Source organism: Manis pentadactyla, chromosome 5 (assembly GCF_030020395.1).
Source record: "Manis pentadactyla isolate mManPen7 chromosome 5, mManPen7.hap1, whole genome shotgun sequence".
Classification (NCBI taxonomy): domain Eukaryota; kingdom Metazoa; phylum Chordata; class Mammalia; order Pholidota; family Manidae; genus Manis; species Manis pentadactyla.
In genome coordinates, this window is record NC_080023.1 from 4,438,669 (window position 1) to 4,451,780 (window position 13,112).

Genomic DNA, 13,112 nt, shown 5'->3' on the forward strand with positions numbered 1-13,112 from the left:
ACACACACACACACACACCTGCACACAAACCTAGGTCTCCCCACACATACACTGGCACACAGATAAAGGCCCATGTGCATGCACACATACAAAACGCCAGCTTAGAGGAAAAGGATGCACATTTTCTTGTTTAACAAAATAAATTAAATATAGGAAGCTTCAGCTCAAACTCTGTATAAAATTAGAGGTCTGGGGCCACCATGGACAGTGGAGTGATGGGTACCTGGCCCCAAGGTGGACATCAGCGTGGCCACAAGGCCAGTAAGTCCTGAGCCCCAGGAGGGGCCAGGTCTCTGTGGCCCAGCCCCCATTCCATCATTATTACCTTAATTTCTCAAATATAAATATCAAGGGCCCCTTCTCCCTGGCAGTGGGAAGCCACATGGGGCAGGGGTCACCCCCAGCCAAGTTCCAGCCCCTCAGGGAGAGGTCTGGGACTTCTATGTCTGGCACCCTGGCCCAGGCTACCAGCAGACTCCCCCGGACAGTGGGTGGTCTGAGCAGGGTCCTCGCAGGGCAGGGCGGGAAGGTCAGGGTCCACAGCACCAGGGCGCCTCCCAGACAACCCGCCAGGCCAGGCTGGGGTGTGACCACGGTCCCCGTGAAAACCTCCCCAGGCCAGGCAATTCCTTCATCAACCAGCCAAAGCTACGTGGCCACTAACACAGGCCCTCCTAAGGCTGCTCAGTCTGAGCACGTCCATGTGTATAACTGCATACGCACGCCTATGGCATGTCTGTGTGTGTGTGTGTGCATGACTGTGGGCACGCATGTCCGATGTGCGCCTCGCAGGCCCCACCTCCCACCTGGGCCCAGCCCCCGCCCTGCGCAGCCCACAGCGGCCTAGCACTGGCAGTGGCCATGCTGGTGCTGGTGGGCCTTGCCCTCCACGTGTGAGTGTGTGTGCGTGTGTGTGTGCGTGTGTGTGTGCACATCTGTGTAGAGTCTGGGATAAAGCTTGGGGCCAGCAGGCGAGCCTGGGCTCAGAAGGTGCTGGGGGGCTGCCGGGGGCCCGAGATCCTCGCAAAGACCCACGGCAGGGGCGGTGCCGAGGGCAGCTGGTGCAGGCAGGTCCTTGTCCCCACCGCGGTCGCGGGCCGTGGCAGGCGGGCGGTGTGCGGGCATGGCAGGGGCAGACGCAGGCGCACATGGCTTCTTCTTGGCCTGGCAGAGCCACAGGAGCACAGTGCCCAGGATGAAGACGGCACCAGCCGGGATGCCGATGGCCACGGGCCACGGAAGGCTAGTGGTCGAGGACGAGGCAGCCACAGGTGGCCCCGGTGGCTTTGGGTCTATGGGAGAAGCCAAGAAAGGAGGTAGGCAGAATGCCCCCATAGAGCCCAGGAGCGTCTGCAGGAGGCCAGCGTGGACCTGGACATGGCAGAGGCTGGGGGGATGGGGTTGGGGGGTCCTAGCAGGGCAAGGGCAGGTCCTGGCCAGGTGAGGGGTGGGTCCTGCCAGGTGAGGGGGACGGGGCCAGCAGGGGTGGGGGGAGGAGCAGGTCCCACCCACCCACCTGGCAGCACCGTGAGGAAGGCGCTGCGGAAGCTGTAGCCCATGGTGTTGGCGCCCAGGCAAATGTACATGCCCGCATCGTCCTGGCGGGCACGGGGGATGAGCAGCTTGTTGAGGTAGGAGCCGTCTGGCCGGGACCACACATCGCCCGTGGGCAGCACCACGAACTTCTGGCCACCCACGTCGATGGTGGAGTTGTAGCGGCCCTCGGCGCCATACTCCACTCGCTTCAGCCACTGGATCACTGGCTTCACGTCGCTGCGCACTTTACACTGGAAGGACGTCGTGCCCCCAAAGTCCACCGTCGTGTTCACAGGGTGAGTGCCCGTGAGGACAGGTTTGGAGCGTGTCCGCTCTGCGCAGAGACACTGCATGTGGGCGCAGCCCCTGGGCACTCCCCAGCCCTCCGCTCCTTGTCCCACACTCACGGATCACGTCCACCTTGTAGGTGGCATTGATGGCGCCCACGCGGTTAGACACACGGCATGTGTACTTGCCACTGTCCTCAGGGCGCAGATTCTTCAGGCTCAGCGTCCACTTCTTCCTGTGCTCGCTGGCTTCTGGGCGCGCCAAGGCCTGGTCATCCTTCATCCACATGATGTCAGGCCGTGGGTGCCCGCTGGCCACGCATTTGAGCCGCACGGAGCTGCCCACAGGCCGGGCAATCACCCGGCGTCTCATCTTGGACGGCTGCGTGAAGCGGGGCCGTGCTGCAGGGCGGGAGTGGCACGGCGGTCAGCGGGGGCCAGGAGGGCCGGGCCCACCCACCCGAGGGGCTGATGCTCACCCCACCGCCTGCTGGCTGGGTCCTCCTGGCCCCCTGAGGACCCGTCCTGGCCTGGGCTCTCCCTTCCTGGGCTGGTATCATCTGCGGAGGGGAGGACATATGAGAGGGGCCCCCGCCCCTGGCCCGGCTGGGAAAGCCCTAAACGCAGGGGGAGCCACGGGTACACGCCCCCATCTCAGAAGCCCAGACAGCTGAGCAAAAGCTGCCGCCCAGCCCACTTCCCGGGTGCAGGTGACCCTGACAGGCGCGGGTGGGGCCAGAAAGCCAGCCCCCAACCCTGGCTCCGGGGGGTCTGCAGGGCCCAGAGGAGGAGGGGCTCAGGCACAGCCAGCAGCTGCAGTAACCCTAGCTCACATCAAGGGGCCGAGGGCTTGGTGAGCTGACGTGGCTCACATACCACCGGGCCATCCTCCCCTGTGAAAGGCTGGGGGACACCCACCACGCTCCCATTCCACACCCTTCGAGAAGGCCCACGGGCCGGCTGGGGGGAAGGGGTGCTCAGGACTGCTCCCTCCCCAGGACAGCCGTCACCTGTGCCCTGAGCCAAGCCCAGGCCCCGGCCAGGCTGTCTCAGGCCCCACTAGGCCCCGGGAGGGGGTAGGCTGGGTCAGGCTGCTTTGGGATGTGGGCCAGCATAGCTGCCAGTGAGCCTGCCCCGACGGACCCATCCCAGGAGCCGTTGAGGGAGGGCCAGGCGCCACTGCCTGGTGTCAGGAGCAGAGGGCGGTCACCAAGCCAGGCCCCAGTGCAGAACGGGGTCCTTCACTTCCTGGCGGCCTCTCTGGACTCAAAAACCGGAGGCCAAGGCCACCGGACCAAGGTCAAGGCCAACCCGTCTGCCCTCGGTTGGAACCACCACCCTAAGAGCCCCCATACCTACTTCTGTTGTGCCCCAGGCAGCCTGGGCCCCGGGTCAGCAGAACCTTTGGGGAGCAAGGGGCCCTGAGGTGCAGTCTGAGAAGGGGGGCCCAGGCTGGGGTCAGTGGCAGGCAGCGTGCCGTCCTGCTGTGGGGGTCTCACAGGGAGGTCTGCCCAGGGCCACGCTGGCCCGGCCCGGCCGCCCACCCTGGCTCAGCCTTCACTAACCCATCACGATGAGAGTGTAGTTGACGCTGAGGCTGCCAAAGCCATTGGTGGCCTTGCACACATAGGCGCCCGCGTCCTCCCGCTCGACCTCCTTCACCTTCAGCCCCTGGGGCAGCACACGGAAGCGGCTCCAGCCGCCGTGGATTGTGCGGCCATCCTTGGTCCACATGGTCAGTGGTGGCGGGTCCCCCTCCACAGGGCACAGCAGCCGTACGGTGCGGCCCAGCCGGGCCACCTGCCGTGGGACCACCTTGTCCGCCATCCTTGGGGGGCCTGCAGTTGGTCAGAGGGCACAGTCAGGGAGAAGGCTCTGGCAGGCCGCCAGGGGCTGAGTGGGAGCCTGGGGGGGTGGCTGTTCTTGCCGGTCCCTGCCCAGGACCCCACCACATACACCTGCCCACACAGGCAGGGGGCCCCCACCCAGCACACAGCCACGGGCGCTCCCTCAGGCCTGTAGCATGCCAGCCCATGTCCACTGAGCTCCACTCCCGTCCACATACTCAGCCATACCACATGCCTCACAGGACCCAGGCACAAGGGACCTGGGCAGCTCACCAGGACACAGGTCCCCAGCAGGGGAATGGCCCCTCAGTCTCTGGCAGGCCGCCCACATATCTGGGCACATGTGCATGTGTGTCCGTGTGCCACACACACAGGGTCCATATCTGGGGCCACGTGGTGCCTGCACGTGTGGGCTGCATCTGGGGGCAATGCCCCAAGGCCCTGGGGTCAGAAGGCAGGGCTGGGTATGCCAGGCCCAGGTACAGCTCCTGGTCGCTGCTCCCCACAGAAGCCCATCTTGGCTGAGGCTTGGTGCCCCTCACTGCAAGGAGAAACCCACCCCCATCTGCTCCAGCACAGGGAAGCCTTGGGGCCTCCAAGGTTGAGTGCAGGGACAGTAGGGGTTGGAGGGCGCTGAGTGGCGGGCGGGCTGGGAAGGACCGGGCCATCTGGCCAAGCCAACCCCCAGGCCTGGGCTGCTCTGCAGCTCCTACACCATGCACAGCCATGAGAGGCACTGGGCTCTTGGGGCCACCACCACTGCAGCCCCGTCACCAGCAGAGGCAGCCACAGGCACCCGCATACACTCTGCAGGGGCCGGGTTGGCCCGGCTCTGAGACCCTGCTCTCCGGCCGGCAGTAGTTTCCACCACCGCAGCCACCACAGGCGGGGAGGGTAGAGACCTGCGTCCTGGCCACACGCAGGTGCCAGGGGGCAGAGACGGCTCCGAGATGGTCTTGCTACAGAGCCTGAGGGAGGCATGTGTTTTTAATAACCAGCTGGTATTTCTCTGACATGCAACCATCAGCCAGTCACGCTGCCGGCCAGCGCAGCCAAGGGCTTCTGTGGCCCCCAGATTCAAGCAGCAGCTTTGGCTTGTCATCTCCTGCCTCCCAGGGGCCCTCGCAGAGCACAGAGCCCCCCACCACCTCCGCCTGGGGCCACTGGGGAGGGGAGCAGCAGCTGGTCCCTACTCGGATGGAGGGAGCTGAAGGCCAGGGTGCAGGCTTCTCTGGGGCCCCCAGGCCCTGCTCCCAGCCGCACTCTCCCAGCCCTGCTGGGGGGGCCACCTGACACAGCCAACAGGAAGGGTGGGGTCGGGGCATGTGGAGAGGGGCTTTTACCAGCTGCCCTCCCTGAGCTCTCACCCACACCTGCCGGGTCCCCCACTCCACCAAGCACCCCCTGCCAAGATGCAGGGGACCATCCAGCCCTTTGGGGACCCCCACTTCTCTGCCTCTGCTCAGGATCCCCCATCCGACCACGTGGCTCTGAGATGGTGCGCCATAGGTTCGGGCCAGCGCTGGGGTCCCAGTCAGCTGCCTCCTCAGCACCCCTGGCCCCCGGAAGGGGCGAGAAGAGCAGGGGGTTCTGAGGCCCTAATTACTCTGTGGTGTACAGGCCCCCGGCTCCTACCCAGGTCATGGTGGGCGGGGCTGCAGGGCCCACAGACAAGCCCAGGATCCCCGCCTTACATCCACACAGACCCTGTCCACCACCTGTCGCTGCTTGGAATTCCACCATTCCCAGGGGCCTCCCAGGCTGCAGGACAGAGGGCACCCACAGCCCACTCAGTGCCCTGGGCCTCCCAGGCTGACACCTGGGCACACACAGACCCACGCAAGCACCCAGACAGCGCAGGCCGGCAGCAGTGCCCAGGCCAAGGGGTCGGCCCCCTGCTGCTGGGCCTCTGCCTGTCCCAATCCCATCCTGGAGGGCACAGCTCGGGGTTGGTTCCACACCCACGCCCTGAATGAGCTACCTCGGTGGCAGACAATGGACTGGCCTCACTGCACTGGGGATCACCTCCATCCCTGCCCCTCCCAAAAGCCAGCAGAGAGAACCTGAGGGGCGGGGGCACCTCCTGGGTGGCGGGCGCTACAGGCCCACAGTAGGAGAGGTCAGGACCCCCTCAGTCACGTGGGGAAGAGCTCCACAGGAGGCCAGACAGGCCGGAAGCATGGCCCCAGGCCGGCCTGGGAGCAGTGCAGGGGACAGGCAGGCCCGGCTGGAGCCAGCCTTATCCTAAAGCAAACAGCTCCCCCACTCCCATGCAGCGACACACACCCCACCCCAGGCTCCGCCAGACCCTCACGCCAGGCCAGGCCTCCGCAGAGACCCCAGCAGGCCCATCTGCAGGAGGCCGGCCCATCCTCCCACCCCCGCCCCAGATTCCTGGGAATTTTGGCCGCCAGCACGACGGCCACAGCTCTATATTTAGCCTGGGAAATACAAGTCCCCATTGTTCCACCTGGACAGGGCAGCCAACCTACCCAGCCATGGGGAAACTGAGGCAGGAGCTGAGGCCCACAGGCACCTGCAGGGAGGAGGAGGCAGCCAGTTCCGGTCCCGGCCTAGGAGGAGAGCCTGGCAGCTCCAGGTGGTCACTGTGACGGCAGCACCTGGGCCTTCTCCTGCGTCCCTCCGCACAGTCTCAAGCTCCTCTCCGTGAGCACCTCCTCCAGGGAGTCCCCCACCCTGTACACACTCTAAGCGACAGCCCTGGGAATTCTGGGCACAGGTGAGGTGCAGACAGCCACATGGACAGGGGACAGAAACAGGAGTAAACAGAGGCTGGGGCAGGGTCTTCCCCCTCAGTGCGAGGGCTGAACATGGAGACGACCAACAGGAAGGGAGCCACCTCCCTGCTCTCCTCCCCTCCAGCTGTGAAACATGGCCAGGGAAAGGGGTTCTGCGAGGGGCCTGGGTGTCTGAAGGGCCCCACACAGCCCCCCATAGCTCAGGTGTCCCCCAGATGCTGCCCCCGACACACAGGTTGTCCTCCAATCCCCAGGTACACACACCCCAACACGGTTGCAGAATCTGCCACTCCGGGACACAGACCATCTCTGAGCACCTGAGATCCCCAGACCCACATCCCCTGGCTCCACTTGGCTGGGAGCACTGCACCCCTAGACTCAGCAAAGTAAGATTCAGCTGTGACCCCAGGTGGTGCCTCCCCACCCCGGGGGGCCCAGGGAGGGCTGAGGGGCAGGGGGCTGCTTTCCTGACACGCCCTCAGGAAAGCCAAGCCCCAGCTCTGTTCAGCCTGCAGGGGCTGGCTGTGGGGCATCCCAGGATGCTCGTGAGCCTGACCTGCTGACCCCTGCTCCCTTCGCAAGGACCTGGATGACACACAGCCCCTCCTCCAGCTGCCACGCACCAGGGGCCAGTGGGGGCTGCAGAGGCACCTGGTAGTCTCCCGCCTCCTGCCACTGAAGCACCTCCACCCCAACACACCCACCCCCCGCAGCTGGGGACAGGTGTGCAGGAGCCAGGTGGCCAGCTCCCTCCCCAGCAGGCCCTGCAAAGCCTGTCCTTCCCAGCCTAGGTGTTCTGTGGCCAGGGATGGGGGCATCAGGCTGACTGCACTGGAACTGGCTATGGAGTGAGGGTGGCCAGCCAGGAGCCAGGGACCTGCTGGTCCCCAACCACCCCTAAGTGGCTCAGGGGAGTGGCTCAAAGGACAGTGGGGGGCCCTGGTCAGAGGGCAGATCTCAGGGCAGGGAAGTGGCAGGTCCTGGGCCAGGCAGGGTAGGTGGGCACTCCCTGGGGAGACCCATGGTATTGGCCCAGGGTGAGGGCACTGGCACAGGGGCGGGCTAGCACCCCCCCAAAAGGCAGGGTCTGGGGAAGGAGCAGGAATTCCCTGACGGGGCTGCTATGGGGGAGCTGCCTGGCCACCCAGGTGCACACCCACACACAGGCACACAGGCTCCGAGTCATCAGCCAGCCCAGGGCGGCCCCCGGGGGCTGGACCCACGGGATCTGAGGTGAAACTGGTAGGACCCGCAGGACGAGTGGTTGCCCCAGAAACCCATTCTCGGTGCAGCAAAGGGCAGCCTGACCCACTGAGCGAGCCAGCTGGCTGGAGCATAGAGCCCGCCCACCACCCCCATGGGCACAGGCAAGCCAGCAGACTGGCAGGTGGACCCCTGGCTTCAGGACTCCTCGGCACCCCCACGGCACTCATGGGGGTACTGCCCGGGGGAACTCCACTGAAGTGGCCAGCAACCAGAGCAGCACCCAGACCCAGCGCCACGAGATCGGCTTGGGCTCAGTGGGCCAGCCAGGGCGGCCACACGCCATGTCCAGATCCTGCAGGGTTCACCAGGCTCCAAGCTGACCCCTGCCACCACCCTGCCCACGTCTGCCCCCCAACCCCCACTCACGTCACTTACGTGGAACTCAGATCCTCCCTCCTGGCTCCCACCCCAGCTGCCAAGGAACCCAGGAGGCCCCTGCCCACTGAGGCCTCCGTGGAATGTTGGCACTGCACTCAGAGGACAGGGTAACACCCCCTGCCCACCACCCCCATGGGCCCTGACCCAGGCACCCATGTCACCTGGGGAGAGTGACAAGGACATTTCTTCAGCCTGGAAGTCCTAGGCTACAGGTGGGGCATTTAGACAGAACCGATGCTCTGCCCACACTGGCAGCCAGACCCACCTAGCACTCCCATGCCAGAGGGGCACCCCTGCCCACAGCAGGCCAAGCTCAGGCCTGAGGGCAGGAGCCCTGGGCAAGCCAGAGGGCTCTGTGCAGGCTGCTGCAGCGGCTCCGCCGTGAGGCATCGGAGCCCAGCGCCACCCCAGCTCCCTCACCCACCTGCTGCCCCAGGCCTCATTATTCACTCAGCCACTCCACCACACAGCATGTGTAAATTGCTCACGAAATAAACTGGCCTAGCAAGAAGAAAAGCAATTGTTTCTTGCCAGGATGGAAAGCCCTGGGTGTCAGCCACCCTGAGGCTGGGGCACTCTCCCTGCCCCAGCAGCCCCAGACACTTTGGAGACGCTCCTGCAACCCCACTGCCAGGCTGTTCCCGCACAGGAGCCAGCGTGTGTGCAGGAGGAGCAAGGAGCATGCAACATCTCCCGCTGTCTGCCAGTCCCCAGGCCCCGCCCCAGCCCCTCAGTGGAAGAATGGGGTGCAGAGGCTCACTGGGGAAGGCTGGCTGCGCTGCCCAGCTGCAAAAGCCCCCCAGGACACCGCCAGCCTCTCCTACCTAGAACCCCCAGCTGACCAGGCCCTCGGCCCAGTCCTGGCCCATCTCTGCTTATGGCCCCCAGTCTGGCTACACCAAGGAGCCAGCGGCCACTGGATGTCCTTCCTGGCCCAGGTGAGCTGCTCACCTCTGCCCACCCTTTGCCCCCACACAGAGGCCTTTCCTTCCTCACCCGACCAGCACCCATGTCTCCTGCAAAGCCCGCTCTGGCCTGGTCCATGAGGCTGCAGCCCCACTTTCTCCTGGCTTTCCTGGGCTGTGGCCCCCCAGGCCAGCACAGCAGTCCCTCCTCTCCTTGAGCAGCCTGGCTGAGATCCCCAGGCTTAGCCAGGGGCACCCAGCAACCCCCACTTGGAAGAAGGGACAGCACGCAGGGTGGAGCAGCAGCACTGGGTAAGGCATCTCTGGGTCTGGGGACAGTGGCTTGAGCACACCTTCCCCTCCAGGTGCTGACCCTGCCCACTGAGGCTGTAACTGGGCAGAACGGGGCCACGGTCACCAGGCAAGGCACAGAACAGGGTGAAAGAGGCCACCGTGGACAGTACCCCATGGGTGGGTGGCCAGCAGCAAGGGCTCCCACTGTGGGGCTACAAACCACCTCACCCAGCTCTGTCAGCAGTGCCTGAGCCCAGGACCCATCAAGCCAGCGGTGGAGGCCACGTCTGGGGAAAAACCAACATTTCCCTTGCTAGGGCTGGCGCTGGGCAGGAGCCGGAGGCCCATTGATTCCCACATAATGGAGAGGGAGCCTGCGGCAGGCCCAGCCAAAGGCAGCTTTGTCCAGGGCTCGCCCCTCCCCGCGGAAAGGGACAGTGATTTACTTTCCCTTCCAGGAGCAGGGCCTGAGATGTAAACGGGGCAGCTGGCCCACATCCCCACCTCCAAGCTCCGGGACCCAGCTCCCGCACGTCTACTTCAGCCAGCCCCACGCTGGTCAGCCGCCACCCAGAGGGGCCTGCGGGAGGTGGGCGGCCCCCTGCAGCTTGGCTGGAGGCCCAGGTCAGTGAGCCCACGCGCACACCGCCATGGCCATCCTGACAGCCACCCACCTTCCCACTGAACTGCACACACAAGCAGGCTCTTTCCCCACATGGCCCTGCAAGGAGGGCGGCCCCAAGACTGCACCATCCCAGTGGGGCCAGCCCCCAACCCCTGGGGCCAGCGCTCAGCTCACCCAGGGCATGCTGGCCGGTCTAGAGAATAGGGAACTGGCCTCAAGGGCTAGCTGATCAGAGACCCATCCACGGTGCCATCCTGGGAAAGTTCAAATGTGGCGCTGCTCAGAAAACCCCTCAAATGACTTCTGAAGTTTTTTGTGGAAGGTGTTTTTTCTGAACCGCTCAAGTTTCCACTGTGAGAGAAATAAAATGGAAATGGAGACAGCCAAATCCTATCCTTCCTCAAATTTGAAAAAACAGTTTAAGACAAACCCCAAGATTGTGAAACTTCGTGAAGGAGGCTTAAGCCGTAATGAGTCGAGATAGGAGATTCCAGAAACAGTGACACCACGGAAATGGCCAGAGAACAGTCCACCCTGCCCAGCTGCGGGCCCAAGGAAGGCCCACACTCGGCCACCCAGCCACCAAGCGGGGGCCCGGAGAGGCCTCCCCAGGTCAGGAGCCACCACACTGGAAGCCAGGGGGTCCCTTTGTCCTTGGAAAGTGGCTCTCAGCTCCCCGCCGCCACCAGGGCCCTTGCCACACAGAGCCAGGGCTAGGGGCCAGGGCGGGACACCAGGCACAGCCCCAAGGCCACAGCCAAGGGGGACAGAGGGAGGCAGAGCCCCGCCCCCCTGGGCTCCCAGCACCAAGGCAGGCCCTTCTGCCGGCCATCCGCACTGCCACCACCATCCGCCACATCTCGGGCTCCAGCCAGTGACCCTGCGGGGCAACGGCCTCCAGAGTCTCTTTGGCTGAGTGGCCAGAGGACAGGCAGGTGTGGGAATGGGGGAGTCCAAGCAGATAAAAGAGGAATCAGAGCCCCAGCCGCTGGCTGCGGGGAGGGCCCTACTGGGCATGACCTAAGGCCTGGCCATGCCCAGGCAGCCCCCACCCTCAAGCCAGAGGGCCAGCCGGGTGGGGGTGGGGGAGTACCATGGCATGAAGCCCACCTGGGCCGCCGCCCGCCACCCAACACCCGAACATGGCCATATAAGGCCAGGTTGTACTTGGTGCGCCCGCGGGCAGTGGGGGAGGGGTGCGAGGGCTTAGAGGACTGGTGGACAGGGCAGGGACAGTCCTGAGGGTCAACACACCCAAGGGCCAGCCTGGACACAGAACACAGAGGGCAGGAGTCCACGGGCACCCATCACCCACCACCCGTCAGCTAAGGATGTCCTCCACTAGGGTTGGGTGTGGGGGCCAGGGTCCCTTGGGCACCAGCGCAGGCCTGCCTGCTTGGGTATCAGGTGTGTGACACACACCGGAGAGACATAGTGTGTGGCCCCCAGAAGGTGGTCTTTGAGGTCTACCTTGAGACAGCCGCTGTCCTGGCCCCTGTGCCGTGCATGCGGCAACACCAAGCTCTGGGGCCTCAGCCCCCATTCCCTACCCTGGGCAGGCCCAGGGCACAGGACTGGGCCATGAATCCCAGACACCAAGGATGTCCCCACAGTCCCCACCCTCACCATTGGGAGTGTCTCTGAAGGTTCCTGGGGGCCTAACTGGATCCACTGTAGCCAAACAGCCCACCCCCCAGGAATCCACAGGGTGACCAGCTGCCTTCGACCGCAGGTCCATGTGTGTCCTGAGGGGAACTGGTGCCAGAGCCCACCCTGCCAGCAAGCGTGGGGCCTGCAGGTGGGAGGGGCACCCCGTGGGTGCTGGGGGCCTTGCCTATGGGGCCCTACGGGTGAGCAGGGGGGCACCCCGTGGGTTCGGGGGGGCCCTGTGGGTCGGTGGGGGGTACCCCGTGTGGGGCCTGCAATGAACGGGGTCACCCCGTGGGTGCTGGGGGCCCTGCGAGTGGACAGGGACACCCCGTGGGCCTGCGGGAGAGGTCAGGCGCGCGCCGCTGCACTGGGACAGGGTTCAGGGCCGGGAGGAAAGGGGCGGCCCGGGACTCACCTCGCGCGGCGACGGCCTGCGGGAGGGCCCCCAGCAGCAGCGGCGGCAGGAAGAGCAGCAGCGCGGGGCGCGGCGCCATCTCGGCGAGCGCGGACCTGGGGATGTCGGTGCGGTCACTGGCGCGGGTCGGGGGGTGGGAGAGGGTCGCCGCCTCCGGCCTGCGCGCGCTCCGGGCGGAGGAAGCGGCGGGGAGCCCGTGGGCATCAAAGGCAGACAAAGGGTTCACACTAATTACAGGCCGCCCCCGCCGCCCCCGGCTCGCACACCGTCTGGATTCCAGGCGCTTGTAATCGGCCCTGCCCGCGGGACACACAACAGCAGCGGCCGCGCAGATAATCGCCTGCGCCATTAGCGGACAAATTTGCGCTGGGGGCGCCCAAGTGGGGTGCAGGGCGGGGGCGGGGCGCGAGCAGGACCGGGGGCTGGGCGTGCGGCGGCGGCGCGTGCGTGCGTCCCGCGACCTCGCTCCCGGGGGTCGCAGTCTGGGACCCGGACCCTCCCGGCCCGCGCCCGGGACCCGGCCCTGGTCCCCACCCGCGCCAGTCGGCCTGGGGTCGCGGGCGCGTGCAGAGGGGCTCACCTCGGCGGGACTGGAGGACGGCGGGGCTCAGGGCCGGGCCCGCGGGGCGCGCTGCGCGGTCATCGCTGCCCCGGGCGCCGCACCCCGCCGCCCCGCGCCCCCGGGCCCGGCCTCGGGACCGGGCGGCGCTACCTGGCGCGGGCGCTCGGGTGGGGCCGGGCCGGGCCGGGGTCCGGGGACGGCGCAGCGGCGGGGTCGGGGCCGGGGGCCGGGGTCCCGGGGCGGCAGGGCGAGGGGCCCAGGGCGCCGCGCCGCGAGGCGTCCTTCCCTGCGGGGCTTTGTCAACTCTCCCGGAGCGAGCGCCGAGCCCGCCGCGCGCCCCGCCCCGGCACAACTTCCCGCCAATCGGCAGGCCCCGTCCCGCCCCGTCCCAAACTTTGCCCCAATCAGCGCGCAACGGCCCCCCCTCCGGGCTCCGGGCCTTAACCCTCGCGGTGCGGGCGGCCCTGGGGCGCGGCGGCTCCCTGGGGCGCCGCCCCGCCCCCAGCTGGCTCCAGACCACCGCCCCGCCCTCGTTCCACGGCGCCCCGCCCCAGCCTCGCTGATACCCCGCCAGCCCCGGCCCTGCGC

General features: G+C 66.4%; 1 protein-coding gene across 3 annotated transcripts; it reads right to left on the reverse strand.

Annotated features, from left to right (window-relative positions):
* Nucleotides 1-705: 705 nt before the first annotated feature.
* On the reverse strand, nucleotides 706-12,825 carry FGFRL1 (fibroblast growth factor receptor like 1). 3 transcript variants are annotated; one of them, XM_036921454.2, is made up of 7 exons: nucleotides 12,543-12,825; nucleotides 11,963-12,057; nucleotides 3,389-3,661; nucleotides 2,303-2,383; nucleotides 2,013-2,225; nucleotides 1,517-1,870; nucleotides 706-1,292 (listed from the first exon to the last, which is right to left on the reverse strand). In XM_036921454.2, exons 2-7 carry the CDS (start codon nucleotides 12,039-12,041, stop codon nucleotides 844-846), a joined length of 1,449 nt encoding a protein of 482 aa, XP_036777349.2. In that variant the 5' UTR covers nucleotides 12,042-12,057; nucleotides 12,543-12,825; the 3' UTR covers nucleotides 706-843. The 3 variants fall into 3 exon arrangements, with proteins under 3 accessions (XP_036777349.2, XP_036777348.2, XP_036777350.2); XM_036921453.2 differs by having other exon boundaries at nucleotides 1,944-2,225; nucleotides 12,543-12,824; XM_036921455.2 differs by lacking the exon at nucleotides 2,303-2,383 and having other exon boundaries at nucleotides 1,944-2,225.
* Between the last annotated feature and the right edge of the window lie 287 nt (nucleotides 12,826-13,112).

What these genes read in the sequence shown, in the direction of transcription:
- FGFRL1 (XM_036921453.2), bottom strand. Translation starts at nt 12,041, where the DNA reads ATGGCGCCGCGCCCCGCGCTGCTGCTCTTCCTGCCGCCGCTGCTGCTG. An exon ending in GCAGGCCGTCGCCGCGCGAG is followed by an intron (nt 3,662 to 11,962) that starts GTGAGTCCCGGG and finishes GACCAACTGCAG; the next exon opens with GCCCCCCAAGGATGGCGGAC. An exon ending in CTACAAGGTGGACGTGATCC is followed by an intron (nt 1,871 to 1,943) that starts GTGAGTGTGGGA and finishes GTCTCTGCGCAG; the next exon opens with AGCGGACACGCTCCAAACCT.